This window comes from Eriocheir sinensis, chromosome 9, assembly GCF_024679095.1.
Source record: "Eriocheir sinensis breed Jianghai 21 chromosome 9, ASM2467909v1, whole genome shotgun sequence".
NCBI lineage: Eukaryota > Metazoa > Arthropoda > Malacostraca > Decapoda > Varunidae > Eriocheir > Eriocheir sinensis.
In genome coordinates, this window is record NC_066517.1 from 9,558,726 (window position 1) to 9,586,683 (window position 27,958).

The window sequence follows — 27,958 nt, forward strand, 5'->3', positions numbered from 1 at the left end:
TTGTCTGCAGAATCCAGGAAATTACTTGCCGCACAGTCTGTCGCATGATTTGTCATGGGGACACTCAGCTTAGGCAGGCTCTTGGTAACTTTCAGACCACCCCTAACATTCCGGCCAAATCATACCTTAGAAAGCTTCACAAGCTCTTATCTGACCGTGGTGTCCTTGAACTGTGTCTTGCCCTCATTAGCAGCCCTTGTTATCTCTTGGAACCCTCATAGAGTCAGTGTTGATATAGAAAAATTGGATAAACCTAAAGACTTGGCTTAAAGTCCTGCTGGACCATTTTCTGACCAAATTGTCTGCATATCCCCGTACCCAGGCTGTTCATGTGTTTTGTGATGGATCTGTCAATGGCAGCAAGACTGGATGTGGATTATTTATTAGAGACTTTACCACCCCCTCTGAGTACACTGACACTGAGGTTTCCAAGAGGCTTCCTGATCATGTCTTCCACAAGGGCGGAACTCTATGCCACATTTGAAGCCCTCCATATCACTGTAGCTCTCAGGAAATCTGTGTACCTGTTTGTTGATAGTCAATGTGCCTTGTATGCACTGCTGTCTTCCTCTGACTGATATAGTCAATAAGTGCCTTAATACCCTTAGCCTGCTGGAGCGCTGTGCACACTTCATCTGGGTGCCCTCACGTGTTGGGCTGCCCCATGATGAAAAGGCAGACAGACTTGCTCGTGCTGCCTCTGATGATCTCATTGTGCACCCGGGTGTTGAGTATACCTATAATTATGTTAAGAGTAGACTTAGATCCTTTGTTAGTGAGTCTGTCACCAATGAGCTTGCCTTGAGGTGTCAGGATGGTAGTCCCTCCAGCATTCACTATGCCCAGGTATCACATTATCACGGTATCATGCTTAGTGCATCCTATATGGTGGTGATGCGGCTGAGGCTGGGCTACAGATATTACTGGGAGGTCAGTGGGGCTGCCCTGTACCTCGCAGCTTGTGTGCCAGGCCAGGGGGTCACACACTCAATCACTATGTACTGCAATGTCCTGCTGTTAGGGCTTACCACCCACAGGGCCACTGGGGCCTGCCTGAGCTGGTGGGCTGGTTCATTAACAATAGTGTTCTTTCAGCTGTGCTAAGTGAGTATCCTGCATTTGCACCTAGACTGTAGTTCACATGCTCAGTTCCTTATGTCTGCTCCCTTGTCTTCATCAAGGCCTTTATTTTTTTATCACTTATCTCCTACCAGTGTGTCTTTTTAGTTTCATGGTGCTACCTGCACATGTATTACTAGTTGTATAATCACATTATGTATACTGCTTAGGGGTTGGGATGGCATGTTCCTCCCTTCTCCTTTGTCATTTACCTGCAACTATAAACTATCAATCAATATAAGAATCCTCTGTGTTATTTTTATTTTTTATCTTTTAAGGCAAGAGTACTGGGGTTCCTTTCCTTCACAACAACCACTGATTAACCTGCCCGCTGTGATTGGCATGGATTTGGCTTTCACTGGTAGCCTGGTAACATACAGTCCCAGGTCTCTCTCTGCCTCTGTGGTGTATAGTATAGTGTTTCCCATGTGGTATTGGTATGCTGGATATCCCCTCCCAAGGTGCAGGACTTTACATTTTTCTTCACTGAATTGTAGCAGCCACTTTTTGTTCCATTCCTGTTGCTTGGTGATGTCTTCTTGTAGGAAATCCGCAGTCAAGGGGTTAATACTGTTGCGTCTTGTGCCATTTTCAGACTGTTTGGATAGCTACCAAATAACCTATAGAGTTCATTGCAGAAGAAACTCAGCTCTCTGTTACTTACATGACAGAAATATGACTACCTTCCTCATGGCATTATGCTTACTATTGAGTGATATCTTCCTCGTGGAGTTGTGCTTACTAACAAGTTATTAATATGGACGGCAACACTAGAGCTCTAAGTGTGTCTAGGTCTCTCTTCACCTGGACATTAGCACCTATCAAAGTAGTGCCTTACCTGGCTATCACCTGGATTTGGGTGGACTTACGGCTTCAGATAATACTGTGGACAACACTTTCTTTATGCAACCTGTTCTTGAAGTCTACTACAAAGAAATCTAATGACTAGGAATGAGTAATGTAGTTTATCACCTATGTAGACTTCTTAGATAACACCTTACCATTATTTATTTTATATGCTATTGCCTCTATAACAAAATACATCTTTCTCCACACACCTTAACATAGATACAGAGCTGGGTTGAGTGTGTTAGGGGCCTTGGGGTTAAGTATTTTGTGGAGGCTACTGATGTCCCAAGTGTCAATGATGTGAGGCAAAAGGTTAGTATCCATCCTGTCCTGTGAGAGCCTCTTTTTTGGGGTGGAGATGGGGGGAGTTCATGGCTATACCCTCAGTAGCCCCTCTTGAGCCCAGCCCTAGAGAAACACCTGTCTACTTATTACCCAAACTATACTTATCTCACTAATGACAACACAAACAACAGACGACACAACCTACACAGACTACATGCCCTACACATCATCTCACCTTGCAAGCACTAAGAGTAAAGAGTATACCATTCCTCTCCCTCTCCTAATGCAGACACAGCCGTAGCCTCACTTGATGTCACACAGCAGAGCCACTCCCCGCAGTGTCCAGTGGGAGGGGAGGTACTCAGTGGTCTCCAAGTCTATTGAGCCGATGTACGTGGCGTCAGTCCTCTGTGGCTTCCTGTATATGGGACACTCATACAGGGTTGGGTCCTTCCCACTGGTTGTATTCACCGCATACAGGTAGATGATTGGCATGGGTTCGTACAGAATCTGTCAAGGAGAGGAAAATCAAAATCTCCAAATACCCCGCAGATACACACACACAAACACACAAACCCAGCATCAGGTACACCCCTTCACCCACCTTAGCCCTTGATTCCATGAGGCGTCCCTGCTTGCGATCCCACGAGGCACCTTCCAGGAAGAGGCCGTAGATGTAGACTCCCTCTGGAGGCGGGTCGTGAATGTCCTCCTTGTTGAAGCGCGTCACCAGGTTCTGCAGGATCACACAGTCCAGCGACCAACCCTTGTGCTGGCGGGTCACTTCCTGTGGGTGTGAGGGTCAGTGTTTAGTGTGACAGGATATAAGGAAATGAGAGAACTGGAGTGAGAGAATTTAAATGTGTATGGTATAAGTGCTATGAAGAAGTAAGAAAGAGGAAAGGAGTTACTGGAATGAGAGAATTTAAATGTGTATATATGAATGTTATGAGGAAGTAAGAGAGAAAAGAGGAGTTACTGGGATGAGAGAAATTAAGTGTACAGTACCCTCTCGAGTTTCGCGATCCTCGAGTTTAGCGCTTGGTCCTAAATTCTTACCATCACGACTTTCGCGCATTACCACCACGAGTTTTGCGTTGCTTTATGTTCGGGTCACGTCTACCTACCATAGGCGTCATGCGTGCTGCCTTAAAAGGAGTTGTCCAACCATTGGGGCTACAAGCAACTGCGGTTGCCCGTATGCCCAACCGTGAGTGAGTTGTTGGTTGTCCGCATGAATGGAAAACGGTTGTGGGTACGTGGGTACCGAACAACAAACAGAGGACGGCAGTGGCTGAGGAGTGAGGAACAGTGGAAGATGGCCCACCAAAAGACTCGTAAAATGGACTGGCTGAGCTGCTTTGCTTACTACTTGATTAACAAGATAAGAGAACACCCCCTGCTGGGGAACCACAGTCCAAAAAACTTTTTTCTCGAGTTTATGAAAACTGTAGATCTCCCGGTGTTGTTTTCCTCTTCTTCTTCTTCTTTTAACCTGTAATGCGCATGGCAGCGACGGTGAAAAGTAATGGTGAAAAATAGCAAAAAGGCATAGAAAACCAAAATCAGGGAAAGAAAAGAACAGAAAAACACCTAAGCTCATGGTGAAGTGTATAAGTGTGCACTGTGAAGTAAATAAGGGGCGCTTTCACAGTCACCGTTTGTTTTTATCGTTACCAATGGCGGCGATTGACGCTATAGTTTTCCACTTGAAACTGGCCTATGGGGTAGTGGTGGCTGCAGAGAAAGCAACAGGTGTTGAGAGTGTGTGGTAATGTGCGGGGCAAGGCTAACCCCACAGCCGCTACGAGGTGCCGTTGTAAAGGCAATACCTCCGACACTATCACATCACATCACTACCCATCGGCCAGTTTCATGTGGAAATACTAGAGCGGCGATCCCCGTGACTGATAACGATCAATACCAACAAAATGACTATGAAAGTGGCACTAAGTGCATGTTGTGAAGTATAAAAGTGTGGAGAAGGAGGACCTAAGAAGCGATACAAAACATTACAGGTCAAAAGAAGAAGAAGGTCCACTACACTGGCCGGTGTTGCAAGAAATATCTCCCCGATGAAATTAGTCATTCTGCTGTCCACCATGCATGCGCGCTGTGGGAATACACAGCATTAAAAGTGTTAATTTGCCTGGATTTGTTCTTTTTTGTCCGCTTGTGGTCTTTGTGAGTGGTGAGGGAAATATGGAAGCAGTAAGCAAGTTGAACCTCTCTGCGAGCTATTTTGTGGCGGCGGCAGCAGTTTACGTTCAATAGGCATTGACAAGTCAATCATGATATTAGTGATTTAATGATTTATAACAGAAAGAGTTAGCAGATTATACCATAACACACAGGAAACTACCAGAAGCTATAGGTTTGTCAAACTGTACCACGGGTGACCGCGAGCATCCGCCCTTACTTTAGCAGACGACACCACGTGGATCACAAGCGTGTATTCAGAACTGCCAGCCAATTGTAAGGCAGCCGCCTTCAACTGCGGCTTCAGAACGACCAGTTCTCACTTCCCATTTTCTGCCTATTACCAAGGTACGTATTTTGAGATAACAAGAGTAAAGTCGAAAAAATTGTGATAACAAGGGAGTCAAGTCGAAAAAAAAAAGTAATTTTTTCCACAGGCTGGAACCAATAAGCGCTTTTTCATGTATTTCAATACCTCGAGTTTAGCGCTATACCTTCGGAACGAAGTAAGCGTGAAACTCGAGAGGGTACTGTATATGTATAGTAGAATAGTTATGAATGTTATGTTATCAATAGAATGATATGAGGGAGTAAGAGAGAGGAAACAAGGTACTGAAGGGAGTTGAGTGAGAGGAGGAGTTTCATAATGAGGGGAGAGACGGAAGAGAAAAATGAAGTGAGAGAACCAAACCAAACTTAACTTAACCTAATCTAACCTTACCTGTCTCATGGCCGTCAGGAAGCCTTGGGGGTTGAAGAAGCCGGTGATCCAGAAAGCCTTGGGCCGCCCGTAGGAGTACCAGCGGCGGAACTGTGAGTCTCGCTCCATCAACTCTGTGAACCAGAACCCGAGCGTGCTGGACTCCCACGAAACCTGACAACAGTATGGGGGTAAAAATAAGGTAAATAAAGTTATATGCTGAGGTTATGATGCAATAAAAAATTAACAAGAAGTGAAAATGCAGGAAAAAAAGGTATATTTTGAGGTTCACAAACCTTCCGCCAGCGCTCAGGGACCCGGGCGTCGTACATTGCGTCCAGCATGTCCTTGAGGGAGGTGCTCATGATGATGGTCCCCTCGATGGCCAGGTGGAGGTCCTGCAGGGTCTTCCGCACCACCTTCAACACCTGAACCAATGACGTGTTACTCTCAGGACTCGGAAGTGGTAAGTGTCACATATGATTTTAATTATCTTCTCCCTATAGTGATTTCCGACATGATAATATGAATGAAACATCAAATATAGAAAATGTCAACATATTATGCATCAAGTTTTAGTGTGCAGTGGATGTAGTATGATTTTCTAAGCTGGTAACTACTGGCTTTGATGAGTATTAAGAAGACCGACCGAGGTGAAAAATGTGAAAAAATATTGAAAATGAGAAACTTCGTCAATGATCACCCTAAGGGCATAGAGAAATCATTACAGGGAGAATTTTTACCGACCGAGTTTAAATGGGCATTTAAATCACCGTTTAAATCACCCTGCGCGCTCAGTCAAGGTCACGTGAGGCAGAAGAAACCTTTAGAAAAAAAAATTGTAAGAAATACAATGTAGTATTTAGACACGAATAGTTTTCTCTCTGGTGGTGGCTGATACTTTCTCCTGTGCGTGCGGGACAATACTGTCCCGTAGCTCTCACCATACTTCATCAGTGCATGTCCTTGTCATGCAAAGGATAGACGTAGGTGTGTACGCTCTCCCCCCACCACTGCCTTTTTTTCCTCATGACAAAACTGCTGATGATGCTGGCTTCATCCAGTTCAAATGCCAAGATGAAAAATGCTCGAGCAGAAAATGAAGAGAGACAGACAGGGGTTCTGCATGGAGCAGCGAGGCCTGACCCGCCACCACCCACCGCTGCTGCCTCTCTCGCCACCACCTCAACCTCGCTCCCTGCTGCCACGACTGCTGTTCCTGATGCTTCTGCATCAACACCATCATTACCACAGCCTTCTACTTCAGTTTCAAGAGAGAAGAGCCCATCTCACCATACAACAACAACAAATAAAAAATGAAAACGAATACAAGACAAGGAAAGACAAAGCTTCTGACAGATCATCACAACCAAGAAAGAAGATTAAAACAGAGAAGGAAGGAAGCAAATCCTACCAGCCAGATAGTTTCTAACACCAAGCGATGCAAACAAAAACTGTCAACAATGAGGGAGGTGGTGGCTCCCTGACACCCTCACCTTTGAGTGAGTAATACTTCTACGAGAAGTGGGATCAGGTGTCAGGTTCATGACTCAACATCACCTAAATAGCAATATAACAACATTACAATACCTGGTACTAACAATATTCGGCACAGTGTGGCCATTCATGGACGAGGAACATCAATATGTACTTACGTATCTTTAAAGCCCCGTAATTCAAAACAAACTTTTTACAATACATTGGTGAATAACTCCTATATTTATTATTCGATTTTAATGAATAAGGTACTGGTGGAAAGAACATTAAAATGGCTTTTTTTCTGCTGTCTCAGAATTTTAAAAATTTGCCTTGGAACTTTTATATTTTTGAAAATAAAATTAAACAGGAGAAAATGGAATATTTTTTTTTGCTCATAAACTAAAGAGAAAATGAAAATTCTGCCACAACAGCTTTCTTACCTATGAATGTAAACTACTGTCGGACAATTTTGCAAGGAATTATAAAGGAAAACCTAGTCTGTATTCATCAAAATGTTTTTTTTTATATTTTGGCATTTTGATTAAAAAAAAATGAAATATGGACCAAAGTTGCTCAAACGTTCACTATAGATTCACTTATGCAAAACAAATCATCAAAAAATCAAATCTGCAATTTGGGTGATAAGGAAAGAAGATAGGATTTTACTCAGTCGGTCTCCTTAAACTCTGAATTACCTTTTGCATGCGGTCCAGCTCCTGCCTGAGGAAAATGTTCATGGGCAGTATGGCGCCCATCCTCTGCAGTGCTTCTCTGATCTGCAATGAGAGGGAAGGTGAGGAAACCTATACACAGCTACAAGCAGTAATTCAGACACCTGGTAATTAGTTAATGCCCATGAAACTTAATTGTGTGCCTTATGCTTCACTCCTTTCAAGCAATACATGAAGGAGAACATAGAGACAGTGTTGAAAGATATAAATAAAGCATCACAAACTTCTCTACGCTTAAAAGTATAAATCTCATATCTTATAATTGAGTAGTTTGGAGTGTCAGTAAAACAAGAAAGACTGTGGAGTGAGCAACAAAAATAACAAAAATGAGCAACAATAATAAGGATAAAAAACAATAAAAACCTCATGTTCACCATCATCACACCTCACAGAATTCCACCAAACCTCACAAACCTCAACCAAACCTCAAAGAACTCAACCAAACCTCAAAGAACTCAACCAAACCTCATAGACTGCAACCAAGCCTCCTCAACTCTCACCTCGTGCTGAATGTAGTCTGCGGGAAGCTTGGAGAGCATATCGTTGGCCAGCTTGGACACGACCACCTCCCGAGTCTCCCCGCCGCGCTGACCCCCCTCCTTGGGCTGCATGCTGAGGATGGTGTCCAGAATACCCTTGGCCGTGTTGATCTGGTACCTGAGAAACACAGCCAACACCCATTATGTATGTATCTCTGTATTACTGTGAAGGGAACTTGATTAGTTTTGTCCTTTTCTTCTTATTTTTGTTCTTTTGTTCTTATTTTTGTTCTTTGTTTATTACTTATTTTTTGTCCTGAGAAAGAAACCTCCTTCAAATCTAACTGGCTATGTCCTTAACACCTTATAAGCATCACCCTCATAATCAATTTAATTACTGTGATGTGAACTTGATAGTAGTTTCTCACAGCTGCCAATCACAACCACAGTTCATCAAATATGTGTCTTGTGGAGTTGGCCTTAAAATTGAATGACTTGGAAACTACAAGTGTCATCTTCTGTCTCAAAATCTCTTGTGGAGGGGAATCTACTGAGCATGAAAACCTACAAATATTTCTCCTCTTTTACAACAAACATTCTCATTGACCATTACCGAATCAGTTAAAATATTAGAAGTCTGTTTTCAAATTACAACAAAAAAACCTTTGAAAATATATGAACACAGACTTACGTGATGTCAGCGTTAGGGTGCAAACCAAACACTTCAGGGGAGTCTGTCACTGGTAACTGGTTGATGAACTCCAGATACTCAGCCTGGTTCTTGCACATAGGGAGAGCGTAACCCTGATAGAACCTGCAAAGGAAAAAAATACCTTACATGTGATACTGGTGGATATGCTTTTTGTTTATGCAAGGATTTGTAGGACATAATAATTGCTCTCTGAATCTTTATTTTTTCATTGCCTTAAATATTTCATGTCCTTATTAGTGCTCAGATGGTCACATAGGTACAGAAACAGTTCAACAAGACTTAGAAGTGTTAGAAATGAAGGAGGAATTAGCACTGGACCAAACAAGATAGAGGAGGATTATTGCAAGTCCAACCCAAGCATGAGAGAAGAGGGATGAGAAACAAAGAAGAAGAAGAAGAAGAAAAAGAAGAAGCAGAAAAAGAAGAAGAAGCAGAGAAAGAAGAAGCAGAAAAAGAAGAAACAGAAAAAGAAGAAGCAGAAAAAGAAGACATAAGTAAAGTATAATTAAAAAAAAATACAAAAAATGGAGTGAATACATTTTCAGAGGCTAAATACCGCCATTCACACCCTACCTGAAGTCTGAGGTGAGGAGCCTTTCATTGAACCACACATGCAGGAAAGTGAGGAGGAGGCGCTTGTCAAAGTCCTCCGTCACCCGTCCGCCGTACTGTATCTCACCCAGCATGTAGCAGATTGTCACCCATGATACACCCTGCCAATGTGTGGGTGGGTACATTAGGGTTAGGTGGTGGAGGCTAAAAAAGTGAATCTAATGCTATAGGCTACACAGAATAAGGGTATCAGGACTTTAGGGGAAGATGTAAGAGATTAGTCATGAGTACCAACAACAAGAAGGTATTGGTAAGGAGTTTGTACAATATTATTTTCAACTGACCTCAGATCACACAAAAAAGTGAATCTAATTCTAAAATCTGCGATGAATGAGGGGATAAGGATTAAGGACTTTGAGGGGAAGATATAAGAGTTTAGCCATGAATACCAATAAGAAAAAACTAATAGGAGTTTGTACAAGATTTTTAACTAACTTATTTAGGATCCATGTTAGAGGTGGTAGAGAGAGAGATGGAAGATATAGGGGAATAGTCATGAGTACAAACAAGAAAAAGCTATAGGAGTTTGTTCAAGATTTTTAACCAACTTATTTAGGATCTATGTTAGAAGTGGTGGAAGATATAGGGGAATAGTCATGAGTACAAACAAGAAAAAGCTATAGGAGTTTGTTTGTTACTTTCAACTGACTTTTTTTGGATCCATGTCATCAAGGTGGTTTTGTATGAACTGCACCGACGCTTGGAAATCCGCCTGGTTGAACTCATAGGGAACGTTCCAGCCCAGCGCCCCGTACTTCCTGCGCTCCAGCACCACCGTGTGCAGGAAGGCCGTGGAGTAGAGGAGCCGCGGCCACTGATGGGCGTTGGAATAGTCCAGGAGGTCCTATGGATGCAAGTCGGGGAGGGAGAACTAAATCAGCACAGAAAACAGAACACAGAGGAATACAGGAAACTATCAACATGAGAATCCAAACGTATACACTTTAACAACATCCTTTCTAGCTTTTATTTCAAGTATCACCTGAAACACCTGACATTCACTCACCTGAGACACATCAGCATAAGTTCTCTTGAGACTGGCACGGATGCCCTGTGGAGGCTCATTGGTGAACTTGATGGAAATCTGTAAATTTGAATACAGCCATCATTACTTCATTGCATCCACCCTAACCTCAGGAACATTTACTTGTAATTAGTTTAGGCTACCCCATAAAGAGTCGGCTTTCTTCAGAGATAAGTAGTAAGGCATAGTAGTAACAGAGAAGCAACGCAGGAATTGTACAGGTTAGGGAAGACAGAGGACCAGGTGGAGAGACGAAACTAAAGCATTTGCCAGACCATAATGGCAGCGACTAGGCCTGATAAGGGAGCCTCCCATAACCCACTTGGCGAGTGGGGTACCTCTTTGGCTGATTCGGTAAGGAGTGGCTCTCCCGTCACGCTGGTCGCGGGGTTCAATCCCAGTCAGCCGGGGAATATCCTCTCCTTGTTGTGATTACTTTCTTGTGTGTTTCGATATGTGCAGAGGACGTGTGGGACCGATCGAGAGAGTAATAGAAAAAGATAATAGAAAATCTCTTCATTAAACTGATGGCATAGCGGTGGGCATCCTATCCTGCGGTTCTGTTGAGTTTCCCCGAAGGAGTAACAGGTAGGATGGCCCATGCTCTCCGAGGGTAACAGAAAATGGGAGAGTTGGATGTATGTCTCTACGGGGACGTTGTGGAATAGTGAACCGATAGTGGTCACTGTCTAAGGTCTCAACACACAGAAATTAATCTACATAGAGGGGAAAGCTGTGTAGTGCGGCGACTAGGCCTAATAAAGGAGCCTCCCATAACCCACTTAGCGAGTGGGGTACCTCTTTGGCTGACTCGGTAAGGAGTGGCTCTCCCATCACGCTGGTCGCGGGGTTCAATCCCAGGCAGCCGGGCAATACCCTCTCCTTGTTGTGATTAATTTCTCGTGTGTTTTGATACGTGCAGAGGACGTGTGCGAGAGTAATAGAAAAAGAGAATAGAAAATCTCTTCATTAAACACTAACATTAGACAGAATTGTGAAGAATGTTGGGAGAAGCCTTTATCTTGCAGTGTACCAATAGTGGCTGAAGATGATGACAGTGGTGTATACAAATAGATCCAGCCACAGACTGGAGGCCCTTACCTGCAGCAGACCGATGGGGAAGGACATATGCACCTCTGTGGTGAGCCAGAGACGGAAACACTTGTGGACGTTGCTGGACTCTGTCACCGTGTCGAGCATCTCCTGGCAGAACTCCAGACTGAGGTGGCAGTTCTGAAGCAGCAGCCACTTGCCGCCAGCCATGGCCTCGGACAGCAGGCGCCGGGCATGAGACTCCTGCCCCTGACCCATGGAGAGGCACCTCAACTCTGGGTAAGTAATGTAATAGTTTTGTTTAGTTGAGAGATGAACACAACTATTACCAAGTGGATAAATATGGTACAAAAAATAATGGACTTTTTTTTACAGTAAAGGAAGCAGCTCAAGGGCAAAAAAAATAGAGAAAAAAAGCCTGCTAATCACTGCCACTATAAAAAGGAGTATAGATGAGTGGCCAAAAGAGAGGTCAATTTCAGGTGGAGAGTTGTCTTGATACTCTCCTCTTTCAACATGTTACCTTTACCCAACATAAATTTAAGACCCTGCCCTGTTTTTAATCAGACAATTGCCATATAACCACCCTTGCTGACCCTTGCCACACAACCACAAGATTCTCTCACCGATCTCCTTGGCCTTGGCGAGGGTTTCAATCTGCACTGACGGGTCCGAGCCTTGGGAGAGGAAGCAGATGAGTGGCGTGCGGTTGTCCGACTCTTCCCAGGTTGACTCCAGGTCCAGAATGACGCTGTCTGCATACTGCTCACCCAAGGCACCTGAATACAGATGACCATAAATCTAGGCCCACTAACAATTATACACAGGACGTTCAAGTAGCGAATCTGTGCATTTTGTGAACATATAAACACATGCTGAAAACCCATCATACATACATACATGATCATTTGGTAACCTACAGTTGATGGAAGGGAGTAAGATGATAGAAAAATGTGAATGGAGATGGCAAAATCTAATACTGATACTGCCCTAAAGCAGTGAGGCTGCTGACCGGGTGAGCGCCAGCGATGACGTCATCGGACTCCCAGCAAATCACAAGCGTGTTTTCAGAGCTCAGCCAATCGTAGTTTTTTTTTTTTAATGTGAGTGATTATTTTGAGTAATTATCAAACCCAAAAGTCAGACCCACGTGTGCACCAAATAATTTTTTTCATATTGGTTACTTTATTCAATTAGCGGGAATTCAGTTAGCGCGACCGCGTTCATCCACCTAATTCTCGCGCTAAATGGGGCTCTACTGTACTTGGATAACTTTCTTAATAGATTGAAGGACAGAAGTTTGGAGACAAGTGGGAGGGAAAAGGAAGTGAAGCAAATGGCATCCACTTACTGCGAATGTAGCGTCGGGCCTGGGAGAGGGTACGATCAGGGCACCAGGAGCGGATAAGCAGCAGCTGACGGAACATGTCCAGGGAGCGAGAGTACCCACAAGGCAGCTCCTCCTAAAGGGTGAGGAAAAGTAAAGTTACAAGTTAATCACAGTGAACATATTCTATTGTTTTTATCACTCTTACTTTCCATTAGCACAAATAAATAGTAAAACATATTCCTCTAAAGTACAAATGTGTATATCTAGTAGTACACAATATGAAAGAATGGGAAGACTGAAGTGAATGAAGTAAGATGATGGAAACATACGAATGATGATAGGCAAGAGAAGGTGAAAACTCCTCTGCCATGGCCACTCACCTGAACAAACCCTGAGGAATGAGAGTGAAAACAAATGAGCAGACAGAGAGACAGGATGACAAGATACTGCACATCGGACACTAGGCATATTGTAATGGAAGAATGCTTACCTCCTCTGGCTTGTCCTTCTCAAACCTGTCACCAGTTCTTTTAAATTAAGCACAGACAGACAGGATGACAAGATAATACACATCGGACACTAGGCATATTGTAATGGAAGAATGCTCACCTCCTCTGGCTTGTCCTTCTCAAACCACCAGTCCTTTTAAATTAAGAAAACAGATAATACACATCAGACACTGGACGTACTGGAATGGAAGAATGCCTACCTCCTCGGGCTTGTCCTTCTCAAACCAGAGCCGCCAGTCCTTCTCGTTCTCGGTGATCTGGTCGAGCAGGGAGTTGAACTGCTGCAACTTGCTCAGCTCCACCAGGTTCAGCCACGTGATGTCCAGCACCCAGCGGAACGGCTTGGGCTGCACCGCCTTCAGGTCCAGGGAGGCTCCACCCTGACCACAAATAAGGGTGGAGAAGTGTTAGAAGAGTCTCCGATGAGCATCATACATAGTCAAACATGGAGCCATGATGGTGAAAAGTGTTGAGATATTTACCATCTAATATTATATAAAACCTAGACATAAAGATCCACAATGATTATATAAGAGGCTAAAGGTTTCATTTTTTTGTTCATCTCTTTTTTTGGCCACTGGAAATAGTTGATGTGAGGATTATGAGGATTATGGGCCATATTCTTAGGCATTTCAGCATCCAAGAACACATAATTGACAAGGCTTTCATAGGAGTTCTGGGCATTTCCAGGAGTACTTTAATGACCCCGGTGGTAGTTTGACCCTTCTTCTGCACCATTAACCCCAAAACCACACTCAAGAGGACCCGATTAATCTCCTTTTTGCCATTTGAAAATAGTTGATGTGAGCGGTGGAAGCATCTAAGAGTACCAAGTGATGTCTCTCGGCTCATACCTTGATGAACTTCATAAACTCCTCATGCGAAATGTGGCCACACTGGAGGTCAATCTTCATGGCCAGGAGGAGCGTGAAGAGGAACTTGTGCCTCTCGTAGAAGCCTCGACAAGCATTCCTCCAGACAGTGACAGTGAGGAAGCGGATGATGTTTCCGATCCTTACCTTGGGGTTGTTGCTGCGGTCGGACCTGGAGGAAGAATAAAACATAGGCATAGAGAGGGCTAGTTAGATGTGTGTGTGTGTGTGTGTATTTACCTAGTTGTGACATATGGGAAAAGAGCTACGCTCGCGCTGTCCCGTCTCCATATCCTCTCTTATCCAACTTTTCCTTAAAATCAGGAATGTTTCTTGCACAAACCACCTCCTCCTCCAGTCTATTCCATAGCTCAATGCTTCTGTTTGGGAAGCTAAACTTTTTCACATCTCGCCTACATGTGGTCGCCCTCAACTTCTTTCTATGTCCTCTTCTTTCTCTCTCTCGTTCCACACACACAGGTCCTCTCTGTCCAGATTCTCCACCTTGCTCGCCACCCTGTACACCGCTATCAGGTCTCCTCTCTCTCTTCTTCTCTCCAGGGTTGTGAGCCCCATGCTATCGAGTCTCCCCTCGTAAGTCCGATCACTAAGTTCCGGTACCATCTTAGTTGCCACTCTCTGCACTCTTTCCAGCTTTCTTATGTTCTTCTTTTTGTGAGGAGACCAGACCACTGCTGCATACTCCAACCTTGGCCTTATCATTGTAACTATTATTTCCTTCATCATCTCCTCGTTCAAATACACAAATGCCGTCCTGATGTTCCTCAGCAAATTCATAGTTTGTCCCGTTATCCTGTTGATGTGTTTGTCCAGTGACATGTTCTCTGAGATAGTCACTCCCAAATCTTTTTCTTCCATTCCTCTGCATATTATCTCACTTCCCATCTTATAATCGTATTCACATCTTCTACTGCTCCTACCAAACTCTATTTTTTTACATTTCCCAAGGTTGAACTCCATCTGCCATGTACCAATCCACTCCGATATTTTATCCAGGTCCCTTTGCAATGCCTCACAGTCCTTCACATCATTCACTCGTCTCAATAGCTTTGCATCATCTGCAAACAAACTCACATAGCTGGTCACTCCGTCCACCATATCATTTATATAAACCGCAAACATTATTGGCGCCAGCACCGAACCTTGTGGGACCCCACTCATCACAGGGGACCAGTTGGAAACCCTGTCTCTAACTATTGTCCTCATTTCCTTGTTAGTTAGGAAGTCCTCCAGCCTAATCAGTCCATCACCCACTCCACCCCTATTTGTAATTTTCCAAATTAGTCTTCTGTGTGGTACTTTGTCAAATGCCTTTTTCAAATCCAGGTACAATCCATCTCCCCAGCCTTCTCTCTCTTGTAATAAATCTGTCACCCTTGAGTAGTAACATAACAAGTTGGTGACACGAGATCTCCCTCTCCTGAATCCAAACTGACAATCCAAGGTAATTTTCGCACTTTCTAAAAAATCCGACTACCTGTTTTTAATCAGCCTCTCGCATATCTTCGCAACCACGGTGGCGGTGGCTGAGTCGTCAGAGTAACGGCTCCATGTTCAGGAGGATGCGAGTTCAATCCCCGTCCGGTGCCACCAAGCTGGGATTTTTTAGCCGCCGCCGAGTGGCTTAAAACTACCCACATGCTGTCCAGAAGACCACCTATCAACCCGGACTCTAGATTCTAGGATCAAAGATGGGCTCCGGGAAGGCAGCATGAGCCAATGCAAGATGGCGCCACTATAAACACTCGCCTGCGCCAGAACAGGCTGGGCCGACCATCAGGACCCACCGGAAAGAAGCCTTGGACTTACCATCAGGATCCACTGGGAAGAAGCCTTGGACCGACCATCAGGATCTACCGGGAAGAAGCCTACCGGCGTAATAGGCCGCAATGTAAAAAAAAAAAAAAAAAAAAAAAAAAAAAAAAATTCTGTAATTAATGGGTCCTCTTTCTTGCCTCCCTTAAAAATTGGTACTATGTTTGCTCTCTTCCAATCCTGTGGTACCCTTCCTTCACTCAGGGAAGTGTTCATTATGGAGTGCAGTTTCTCAGCAAGTTGCTCACTACATTCTTTCAAGCTCCACCCTGATACTCCATCTGGCCCCATCGCTTTTCTTACATCCAGCTTGTTCAAGCTTCCCTTGACCTCCTGCACCGTTAACTGTATCTCCTGCATAACCCTTCCTCTTTCCTGGCCCGGTGGTTGTACGAATTTGTCTTCTTTTGTGAAAACTCTATGAAAGCTATTGTTCATCACTTCTGCCATCTCTGCTGGGTCCTCATATGTAGTTCCATCCATTTTCAGTTTATCAATTGTTTTTTTTATTCTTTAATTTGCCGTTCACATGTCTATAGAATAGTTTAGGTTGATCTTTGAACTTGTCTATTATATCTTTTTCATATTTCCGTTTTTTTCTCTTCTAATTTTTTTATATTCGTTCCTAGCTTGTTTGAAATCATTCCACGAGTTGATTCTTCTTTGTCTCCTCCATCCCTTCCAGACTTCCTCCTTTCTCTTTCTAGCTGCCTCACATCTTTTGTTAAACCATTCCTTTTTACCAACATCCTTTTTGGTTACCTTTGGGACATATCTATTCTCGGCTTCCTTGTATAGCTTTAGAAATGCTTCCCACTTGTCTTGTGTACTCTTGGCTTTGTACAGCCCACTCCAATTTGCATTTTCAAAAATATTTCTCATATTAACAAAGTCTGCCTTAGAGTAGTTACTTCTCCCTATTTTGTGCTCCTCTTTTCGGTGAATCGTTCTCTTTTCTTTTACTTCAAATTCCACAACCGCATGGTCACTCTTTGCTATTGGACAATCTATTTTAATGTTTTCTATTACTTCTGGTTCCTTGCTAAAAACCAGGTCAAGTCTTGATGCCTCGCCTTCTTTCCCGAATCTAATATGTTCCTTAATCCATTGAGTCAGCACATGTTCCATTGCCAATTGCAGGAGTCTTCCTCCCCACGACTCTTCTGTTCCCTGCATCTTCCAGTCCTCCCATTCTACCTCCTTGTAATTAAAATCACCCATTAAAATTATTCTCTCACCCTCTCTCTACATTCCATCCAGGCAACTCACTGTGTCTTGTATCATTTGTTCATATTCTCGGGCCTTCCATGCATTGGTTCTTGGTGGCACATACCCTACTACATGCTGCCTTCCTCTTCCTTCAGCACCCACAATTTTCACTTTCAGTACCTCTGCCAAGCCTTCACCCTCAATCACCTCCTCCACCCTAATGCCTTTGCTTACCATCAACATCACACCTCCTCCCAGTTTTCTCTTTCTGTCTCTCCTCCATATATTGTATGCACCTTCTCCAATCTCCACCACCTCAACTGAGTCACATAACTTAGTTTCTGTCAGCCCCACAATATCAGGTTCTCTGTCTCTCAAATAGTTGTTAAACTCTATCCGCGATGACACTATTCCATTAATATTCGTATAAGGCACTTTTCATCCTTCCTCCTTTTCTGTTAGATTTTTTTCTCTCCTTCCTCTTGTCACCATGAACCACTTCCTCACTTTCATATCCATTACTCTCCAAAAAAAAACTCCTTCTTTTCTTCTTCCGATTTCTTCTCATTTAAATCACGAACCTCACCTCTGAGTTCACTCAACTTGTCTCTCTCTTGTTCATTCAGATCTTTCCTCAGCCACATTATTTTGGTGTCTTTTTCTCCTGCTAGCTTCCAAGCTCCTGCCAGGGCCTCTTTTGCTTCGCTTTGTGTGTGTGTGTGTGTGTGTGTGTGTGTGTGTGTGTGTGTGTGTGTGCGCATTTCCTCTCTTACTGATTCCTCCTTAACCCCTTGACTGTGGATTTCCTACAAGAAGACATCACCAAGCTACAGGAATGGAACAAAAAGTGGCTGCTACAATTAAATGAAGAAAAGTGTAAAGTCATGCACCTTGGGAGGGGAAATCCAGCATACCAATATCACATAGGAAAAACACCACTATCCACCACAGAGGCAGAGAAAGACCTGAGAGTATATGTTACCAGGCAACCAGTAAAGGCGAAATCCATGCCAATTGCAGCGGATGGGTTAAATTGCTTTCTCTCAGTTGTATTTACACTTATTTCAGTCTTCACATCAGTATCTCAGAAAATATAACCTTGTGGAAGACCAACCCACATCCACCCAAGTCAACCCGTTCAATGATACAACACATTTCACACACACAAAAATAAGATTAGTTTTGTTCCAAGCCACGTACTTGATCATGGACATATCAAAGAGGATGAGGAACTGCCTGAGGGAGGTCTGGTACATGCAGGAGACCACAGCCATGTCGGTGATGAGGAAGTATAGGATGGAACCACGTGTGGCTACCGGGCGGTACTCTTCACGAGCACCGTTGATCTTGCGCTCCGTCTCCGAGGCAACATGCAGCTTGGTGCTCACGTCCTGCGCGGTGGATTTAGTGTCCTGCAGCACCATGATCAGGTCCTCGTCATCCACTAGTGAGCCCTGGAAAACACATCCTCCAGTCATACATCAACGTTATTTAGTCATACATCACAGCAGCCACTATAAACAAAATTAGCCTGCACCACTAATGGGCTGGGGCTGTCCATGAAGCCCCTTGAGAAAGCCTTCCAGCTACAGCACAAAAAACTAAATAAATAAACATAAATAAAATAAAATATAAAATATTAAATCTTCCTCTAATCACACACCACACCAGCACAAAATTCCTAATGTTGTACTTCCTTCTTTTTTTCTTTTATCAGAGCAGCATCTACTGTGGGGTTTTTTTTCATTGTCATTTTTGTTGTTTTGCCCTTAAGCTGCTGCCCTTGCTATGAAAAGAAAGAAAAATAAACTCTACAAGTCTATACTCCAATCCCACATCTACACAAGCTCCCTCTGCTCACACACCTTAAAGAAAATAGGATTGAGAGAAGATACAAGTGAAAATAATGAAAGAAAATACAGGTCAATAATTCCTTGTATATTTGCTCTCTTCCAGTCTTCACCGACCTGTACTGAGGTGAGACGGAAGAGCAGGTTGTCCTCCAGCTCCTTCATCCGCCGCTTGTTCTCCATTACCTCCTCGATGAGTGCCACACGCTCACTCTCGAGGTCACTCTTCTCCGTCCTGATGACCCGACCTGTTGCCCCCAAAACCATGTCTCAGTCTGGTTCTCTTAACACAATTATCTATCTGTCTATTTATCTATCTATCTGTGTTAGTATGTTTCATTGCTTCTATATATTGGTTTGTATCACTAATAACAGCGGAGCAATGTGAGGTTAAATTCATAATCAACCATAGTCCATAATATACTTGTTGCCCCAAATCCCCGTGTCCTAGTCTGGTTCTCTTAAAACAATTATCTATCAATCTATTTGTCTGTGTTAGTATGTTTCATTGCTTCTATATACTGGTTTGTATCACTAATAACAGCGGAGCAATATGAGGTCAAATTCATAATCAACCATAGTCCATAATATACTTGTTGCCCCAAATCCCCATGTCTCAGTCTGGTTCTAACACAATAATCTACCTTCCCTCAGTGTTAGTATGCTTCATTATATCTAAATATTGGCTTATATCTCTAATAACAGCAGAGTAATATGAGGTTAAATCTACAACCATAATAAACCTGCTGCCCCTAACCATCATATCTCAGTCTGGTTCACAGCTGGGCGTTTAGTGATAAGTTTTCGTGATACTTTATCGCTGATAACAAAATCGGGTTATCGGCCATCCGCTACTTATTTATATAAATATCGGTATCTTCGTTACTTTTGTAACCAAACTAGTGATAATCGCTACTTTTTTCCGCCTCTCAGAAAAAAAAACGTCGTCTCCTCCCTACTGTGCATGCATGGCCCGGGCGCCCGGTGTTGTATGAAAAAAACTTCGGGGTATGAAATATGTTCGGTGAAGAGATTTCATACTTAGATCACAACATTAAAACATTAAGGTTTTTTTTTTGTTAGACTCAAAAAACACTATATCAGAGAGAAAAATAATTTAACTTTGCCCAAAAAATGATTATTCACTGCCTGAAATTTGTGATCCCATTGTAAAGAGCGCAAACAGAGACCAGCGGCTTGTTATCATGTGGCGGCGTGGCGCGTGGCCTCTCAGCTGGGTCTCGAGTGATGGAGTGAGTGCCAGTGTTCCGGTTCCCAGTGCTTCAGTGCTTCTTTACTGAAGTGACTATTAAAGTGTTAATGGTGATCAGTAAGAATAACTGAATAAGTAGTGATGGGCCAGTTCACGAGAGACCAGTGTTTGTAAACAAAAGCTCCAGCTTTTGATGGTGGGAACGCCAAATAACACAACACCGGTTCAGGCGTTTCTAGTATTACCGTCTATATGTACTTGTCAACGTGTGGTTTTCAGGTTTTGTAAGTTTTCAAAAATATAGATAATGAAAATTTGAATTCATCTATGTTTTTTATTTGAAATATCAATATAGTATCGTTTTTGCCTATCGGACTTATCGCTAGCTAGTATCGGAATTGTGAATTTATATTGGGTATCGGGTATCGGTTATTGCCTATATTTGTGTCTCCAGTTAGCGAATATCGGTTATCACCGATAAGGTTTTCCATTATCAGTTATCGGGTATCGGGAATAAGGTTTTCTGTTATCGTGCCCACCTATGGTCTGGTTCTTATGACACAATAATCTACCTTTTTAAGTGTTAGTATGCTTCGCTATCTCTAAATATTGGTTTCTATCTCTAATAACAGCAGAGTAATATGAGGTTAAATTTATAACAAACCAAAATAGACCTGCTGCCCCAAATCCTCATGTCTCAGTCTGGTTCCCCTAACACAATAATCTACCTTTCCTTAGTGTTAGTTTCATTACTTCTAAATATTGGTTTACATCATAATAACAGCAGAGGAATATGAGGTTAAATTCATAATCAACTATAAAAGACCTGCTGCCCCAAAGCATCATATCTCAGTCTGGTTCTCCCAACACAATTATCTACCTTTTCTCAGTTTAAGAAGGTATCATTACTTCTAAATATTGGCTTATAACCCTAATAACAGCACAGTAATATGAGGTTAACTTTAGTTTCATTAACTTAACCTTATTTCAATGTCCCATATGGTTACAGTGTCAAAATTATCATCAGCAGAGATTTACGTTACTGAAAGAAAAAGATACAGAAGGAATCTTTTAGCAATGCACTTTACAAAAGCACAAGGAGGATAATACTCACCCAACAGCTGATCCTCGAGGCCATGCACCGTCACAGTGAAGTCAATGATGGCAGTCTTGGCCGAGACCTCCGGGGTGTAGGCGGGGTTGGGCAGCTTGGTGGTGATGTACAGCATGAAGCCCGGCATGATGTCACACTCCTTGTCGCCAACCACCACCTGCCGGGAAGCACTTGTTATCCTCCTTATCGTAAGATTAAAACAAGCAGGAAGGTTTGTGGAAGAGAATAGAGTTGAAGACATTGTTCTGAAAAGGTGATTGGTGGTTATAGTGGAGAAATTACTAGAAAAAGAGCAGTATGGAGTTAGAAGGTGATAGATATTAGATATTGATGTTGTCTTTTCACTTTTTCTTTTTTCTTTTTCTTTTTCTTTTCTCCATTTTATGCCTCGTGGTCTAGTGGTCAGCGTGCCTGGCTTCTACTCTGCGGGCCTGGGTTCAAATCCCGGCCCGGGCAGTCAGCGTGCTGCTCACCCAGCTGTTCATCCTCCCTCTTGGGCTGGTCGATAAATGGGTACCTGGGGAAACCTGGGGAAGGTAAACTGTGGTAACCCAGATGTCACACTGGTCCTGTGTCCCGGGGTAATGGGCTCCCTCCCACCACAGGCTCAAGGGCCAATGTTACGGATATGAACACCGAGGCCACGTGCTGCTATAGCGTATGCCCCCAACTTTACCTTTCTCTCTGCCACCGTGTAATGAATTTGTAACCTCTCATAATGGCTAAAGAAGATTGGTCAGTGTGTATTACATCCCACTAACCATTCTGTCTCCTTCATTTTTCTTCAGTTCATCTTCTCAGTCACCTTCTTTAGTCCTTTCTCATTTCTTTATGTAATGATAGAGGCATTGTGAGCTCCCTAAACAGCCGGAAAAATGGGCCTGTCAAGCATTTTGGATCCTATTAACCCGTACAGTGTCGTCTTTTGTCATCGATAGGGGTCATGCCAGGTTGCACTTTTTTCGTATTTTTTTTATTTGCCCCAAAAAATGTTAAAAAAAATAAATTATTTTATATATATATTATTTATATGCGAGGAACGCAACCCGAGATTATTCATTGTCTTATTTTTTTCCGTCTCAAAGCTAACAATGTCATACCAGAAAAGGGAAATTTATCTTTAAATTTTTTTAGAGCCTATATTCTTTCCATTATAAACACTTCTCACTACCCTAAAGCGTGAGTAATGTATAAGTACTTCTTTACATCACAAAAACCTCAAAAAATAAACAGGAATTGTAAGTACAAGAAAATGACTGGATGCGCATCAGGCAACACCGCTCGCTTCAAGGCCGTCTGTACTACAACCGTAGTTCACAAAGCTCAACATAATACTATGAAGCTTCCGACGATAAGTTTTCATCTCTGATTACTCTGAACCATAATTTACAATTCCACATGCCTTACTGATTATAGAATCAAGGAGTAATTACCTAGAAGAAAGTAACTTACCTTCTTGTATAATGATTTTTGTTGGAATGCAGACAAATGTACAGAAAGACCCTTTAACATCCATTTAAAAATACAAAGACTTGTCAAATTATTCCTCTTTACTGTCAATGAACAATGCTACATACACAAAGAAAAATAAAGGGCATATAAGCCCTCAAAAGAGCTTCCCTAAGAGGTACGTATATGTATGTACTAAACACTGTACGGGTTAACCTTTTTTTCATTAACAGTAAAGGAAGCAACTAAAAGGCAAAAATAAATTAAACAAAAAAAGCCCACTAAGCACTACTCCTTTTATTTTCCTTAGTGTACCACTCTAATCCCCTGCAGGCAATTGTTTTCCCTCACCTTCAGGATTGAGCCAGATTTGATGAAGTTACGGTCCAGGAGGTTGTCCAGGACGGGATCCAGCTCCTCCTCCACGTCCTCAATGAGCAGCGGCCGGCCCAGGGAGAGCGAGTCCTCCAGGTGGGTGCGGAAGTACTTGTGGTTCAGCGACGTGATCTGGAAAGTGGCGGAGCTTTTACTTGATCTGAGACACTGAGAGAAACTGACAGAGATAAGCCACGTCTGAATTTTTGACACCCTCATTTCCAGGACCTTTCCACATATATACTTTAATTTATGAGCTGGATTTGACAGAGTTACTAGTTATTTTCTGTACTTCATAGTGACAAGGACAAATAAAAAGACACTGATAGAAACTGATAGCAATAAGCCACGGCATATTCAAAAGCATGAAGGATGTTTTACCTGTAGCTCAGACAAAAGAAAGACCTACCTCCATCCTTTTTTATTTAGAGGAACAGGGCAAGAATTAAACTAAGAATGAGGGAGTTTTTCCGAGAGTTATTTCAAAAGCACGAAGGATGTTTTATGGATCAAGTTTCACCTGTAGCTCATTCATTGCTTCTCTGTTCTTGATCCAAATCTTGCCCTGTCCTTGAGGGTCGATGAGGAGAGGGTAGCAGGACGCCTTGCTCACGATGAGGCCGTTCTGGATGCTGAGCTCATCATTGGGAAGTCCTTGAAGGTTCCACTCTGAGACCTGCCATGAGGAAGTGTAGAAAGTTAAAACGCACACACAAACACACACACATGAGAGGGAAGAGAAACAGCTGTAGAAGGAACTAGACAAGTTATAGAGGCAACTTGAGAAGAATAATATGAAAGCAGTAAAAATTGTCCTAAGTGTAGAGAGTTGAAACACACACACACATATAAGGGAAAGGAAACAGCTGTAGAAGGAACTAAGACAAGATATAGAGGCAGATAGCAGAGAATAATATGAAAGGAGTAAATAGCAGAAGAAATTGTCCTGTGAGTAGTGAGTTGAAGCACACACACACACACACACACACACACACACACACACACACAAGGAAAAAGAAACAGCTGAAGAAAGAACAAGAGGAGGTGAAGGAGTAACTTGAAGAGAATAAAAAAGCAGTAAATGGCAGGAAAAAATAGGAACAAGACAAGTTGAAGAAGCAGCTTGAGGAGAATTATACATGAAAGTAGTAAATGGCAGTAAAAATTGTCCTTAGCAGTTTGAGAAAGACAATACAAAAGCAGGAAACAGAAGTAGAAATTGTCCTTAGCAGTTTGAGAAAGACAATACAAAAGCAGGAAACAGCAGCAGAAATTGTCCTTAACAGTTTGAGAAAGACAATACAAAAGCAGGAAACAGCAGCAGAAATTGTCCTGAGTGTAGCATACCGTGGCGTTGTCGATGAGCCAGGAGGTGATGTCCAAGTCAGTGGTGTAGGGGATGCTGCGTGTGTGGAAGAGGGACCGCCACATCTTGATCATCTTGGTGCGGTACTCCTGGTTGAAGGGACCCGCGTAGGACAGGAAGGCCGTGGTCAGCAGGACGTCGCCAACCAACCTGAAGGGCGAATATTAGCATTACCAACCACTTGGTCTTCTTTATTCTAACATGTCCTGATCCCTGTTCCATATTAACTCCATGATAAGGTGGCCATCATAAGAATAATCTCAATTTCTCATTCTTACATGCTTAATTCTTGCCTGCCTACAGACCCACTCTCCTAACATTCTTGCCTTTGAAATATAATATATGAGTGTCATTATCACCTGCTTCCTTCCATGTTCTTTAGTTCCTAGCACTTATAAGAAGCAGTAATGTTTCAAAACTGGCACATTTACCAATTAATACACTCCATACCAATTAGTACTTATATCAGGAAATCTTATACTATGAAAACTTGACGGGAGATATAAAAAAATTCACTACAGTCAATACAAAGAATGCTTACTGCTCTTTACTTTGACAATACTTAGTTCATTTAATTTTCTACTACAGTTCGTTTTTCAAGGGTAGCCTAAACCAATATGAATACATGCTGGCACAGTACATTAACAATAGCAAGACTTAATCCAAAGTCACACAGAAGACTTCCCTCACCTTCCCAGCTGCTGCCTCAGGGACTTGCTCTGCTTGGTCCAGCGCACCTTCTCCCCAGCCAGTCCGTTGATGAGTGTCGCCGCCGCCTGCATCTTCCTGCGACACACATTGGCGGCATCAATGAGCTTCTGCTTCTCCGCCAGCGCTGTTTGGTACTGTCCTCGCACCACGTCCAGCTCCCTCTGCTTGTCATCCAGCACTGCCTGGGCACGCTCCAGGTCACCCATGGCCAGGCGTAGACGAGCCTCCTGCAGTGCTAAGTTGGACTGCCACAAAGAAGGGTACGTATAAGCATTTCACGTTTCCAGGACATAGTTTTTCCTGTACGTATTTACTGTATAACACAATTTAATCATGTTATTTCCTTTCTCTAATGATAAAAAAGTATCCACAGCAAGAACAGTTGGAAGCTAGAGATGGTATAAAACAACTCAAACTGAAAATTCAATGTCTTTACCTGTAACCCTTTCTGCATATCACAACTCAATTATGTTTTTCCTTTATCTAACAGCAAAAAGTATCCATAGCAAAAACAGGTCACAGCTACACAGATAACATGGTATAAAACAACTCTCTTTTTTCTTTTGTTAGACCAGAGTCTAGGGGGCTTTCTGTTGCTGTTTTTGTTCTTTCCCTTGATCTGCCTCCCTTGCTATATAAAAATAATAATAATAAAAAAGTCAAGTCTGTCGCCTCCTGCTGTGATGTTACCTTGAGCGGCAGCACCTCCTTGTTCACGCCGAAGAAGACTGCCATGGCCCGTGTCCAGGAGAGGAGGCCGGCCACGTCGCCACACACCCGCTTGGCCGTGTCCATGTCGTAGTCCTCCATGTCAAAGTACGGCTCCAGCAGCTCCGTCACCTCGTCATTAATGGAGTCCTTCGGGAAGTTTTGCAGCGACAGGAGGAAGGTTGTGCTGGCCATCATCTGGAGGGAGTTAAATGTTAAGTATTCTGTCCTGTGGCTGTCTATTACTATTTCCTTCTAGTTGAAAAGTTACTGTAACTTTTGGAATATAAAATGCACTCTTTTCCCCCAAAATGGAGCCTAAAAACCTCCTGTATTCCATATGCATGATATATTCACTAGTACTAATACCAATTTCTGAGTAACTAATTTACTAGTACTAACTTTCTTTTTATTTCTGCTGAGGCTTTCAAGATAGTACATGTGACTGACACTCCCCCAATCTTTTCATTGTTACCTTTCAACTATCCATCACAAAGGAACACAAAGGAAGAACAAACAACAGCAGACCTGCTGGTCCTTACGAGGTTGTTTGTGACAAGCTACACTAACTATCTAATCAAAGGTGGAAGATGAAGGACAGCAAAGGCGAAGGCTCCTCCCCACCCCCCCATCCCTCCAGCCAAAGCTGGCAGGAAAGGAAAAAGAACCATGCAGCATGGAAAAACTGCATGGAATTTATGTAGGAAAGAGGAAAGAACTACCATTACTGCTACCACTAACCGGGCGATAAAAGCGGACAAGGACACCAGTATTCGAAAGAACTTAACGTTATTACGACAATGAGTAATATCTTAGTTGCTGGTTGGATTCAAAACACTTGTCTAATCTATTCTTGAAGGCCGTAACTGTTGTACTATCAACGACATCACAAGGTAGAGAGTTCCAAACATTAACAACTCGATTGAAGAAGAAGTGTTTAGCTTCGTGCAACGAGAATCTTTTACCACTTATCTTCAAATTGTGATTTCTTCTTGTTCTATTTGATCGATCAATTGTAAAGTAATCTTCCGCATTAATATCACTGAATCCTTTGAACATTTTAAACACTTCTATTAGATCGCCTCGCATTCTTCGTTTTGATAGGCTGAATAAATGTACTTCTTTAAGCCTTTGTTCATATGACAAATTTCTCAACCTAGGAATCATCTTTGTTACTCTTCGTTGAACCCGTTCCAACTTTTCTATGTCTTTTCTGTAGTAGGGAGACCAAAACTGTGCACAGTACTCTAGACGGGGTCGAATCAACGAATTAAACAGTTTTAGTATTACTTTTTCCGATTTATTATTAAAGACTCGTCCGATGAAGCCAACCAATTTGTTTGCAGTTTTAACTACCTCTGAACAATGCTGAACGGGCTTTAAATCGCTTGATATAGTGATTCCAAGATCCTTTTCTTTACTTACTGCAGAAAGTTGTTGGCCATTCATTACGTACCGAACGCGATTGTTATTTTTTCCGATGTGCAACACTTTACATTTCTCAACGTTAAATTTCATTTGCCATTGATTGGCCCAACGTGCAAGTCGATCTATATCTGATTGTAAAGCTTCTTCGTCGAGTGTCGCAGTTACTTTACTAGCAATTTTTGTGTCATCAGCAAATTTTGATACTTTGCAAGTGAGCCCATCATTGATATCATTAACATAAATTAAGAAGAGCATGGGGCCAAGCACTGATCCTTGAGGTACGCCGCTTTTGACATCGAGCCAGTTAGATGTAACACCGTTTAGAACTACTCTCTGTTTCCGCTCAGAGAGCCAGTCCGCAAGCCAATTGTGAATGTTACCCGAGATACCGTGCGCCAGTAGTTTGCTGAGCAATCGTTGGTGGGGGACCTTATCAAATGCCTTTTGAAAATCCAGATATATGATATCTACTGATCTGCTTTCATCGAACACCTCAAAAATATAGTGAAAAAAATCAAGTAAGTTAGTCAAACACGAACGTTTACTACGGAAGCCATGTTGCGAATTATTTATTATATTATTTTCTTCGAAGAATTTCACCATATTGTCGCGAATGATAGTCTCCATTAACTTACAAACAATCGATGTCAGGCTAATTGGTCGATAGTTTCCTGGATGAAACTTGTCCCCCTTTTTGAAAATTGGTGTGACATTTGCTTGTATCCAATCCGACGGAACTTTTCCAG

At 42.6% G+C, this 27,958-nt stretch overlaps 1 protein-coding gene and 1 long non-coding RNA gene across 5 annotated transcripts in view; one reads left to right on the plus strand and one right to left on the minus strand.

Moving 5' to 3' along the window:
- Positions 1–387: 387 nt before the first annotated feature.
- LOC126995905 (dynein axonemal heavy chain 5-like) overlaps positions 388–27,958 on the minus strand; it is a 237,639-nt gene continuing 210,068 nt past the window's right edge. For 3 of the 4 annotated variants that reach the window (XM_050855800.1, XM_050855799.1, XM_050855798.1), the window contains 23 exons: positions 25,767–25,982; positions 25,056–25,321; positions 24,347–24,515; positions 23,520–23,675; positions 22,976–23,131; positions 21,176–21,332; positions 18,966–19,096; positions 18,199–18,452; positions 13,936–14,125; positions 13,282–13,461; positions 12,594–12,705; positions 11,869–12,021; positions 11,291–11,517; positions 10,172–10,249; positions 9,815–10,009; positions 9,127–9,266; positions 8,533–8,655; positions 7,863–8,019; positions 7,327–7,407; positions 5,449–5,580; positions 5,174–5,326; positions 2,858–3,040; positions 388–2,763 (listed from right to left, as the gene is read on the minus strand). In XM_050855800.1, coding sequence (XP_050711757.1) covers positions 2,557–2,763; positions 2,858–3,040; positions 5,174–5,326; positions 5,449–5,580; positions 7,327–7,407; positions 7,863–8,019; positions 8,533–8,655; positions 9,127–9,266; positions 9,815–10,009; positions 10,172–10,249; positions 11,291–11,517; positions 11,869–12,021; positions 12,594–12,705; positions 13,282–13,461; positions 13,936–14,125; positions 18,199–18,452; positions 18,966–19,096; positions 21,176–21,332; positions 22,976–23,131; positions 23,520–23,675; positions 24,347–24,515; positions 25,056–25,321; positions 25,767–25,982 — 3,816 coding nt within the window. In that variant the 3' untranslated portion in view covers positions 388–2,556. The remainder of the gene's footprint in view (positions 2,764–2,857; positions 3,041–5,173; positions 5,327–5,448; positions 5,581–7,326; positions 7,408–7,862; positions 8,020–8,532; positions 8,656–9,126; positions 9,267–9,814; positions 10,010–10,171; positions 10,250–11,290; positions 11,518–11,868; positions 12,022–12,593; positions 12,706–13,281; positions 13,462–13,935; positions 14,126–18,198; positions 18,453–18,965; positions 19,097–21,175; positions 21,333–22,975; positions 23,132–23,519; positions 23,676–24,346; positions 24,516–25,055; positions 25,322–25,766; positions 25,983–27,958) is intronic. The other variant, XR_007750824.1, reaches the window with a different exon arrangement.
- On the plus strand, positions 2,928–7,882 carry LOC126995906 (uncharacterized). Its single transcript, XR_007750825.1, has 5 exons — positions 2,928–3,054; positions 5,192–5,354; positions 5,459–5,618; positions 7,345–7,424; positions 7,755–7,882. It is a non-coding gene; the product is annotated as an uncharacterized LOC126995906 (long non-coding RNA).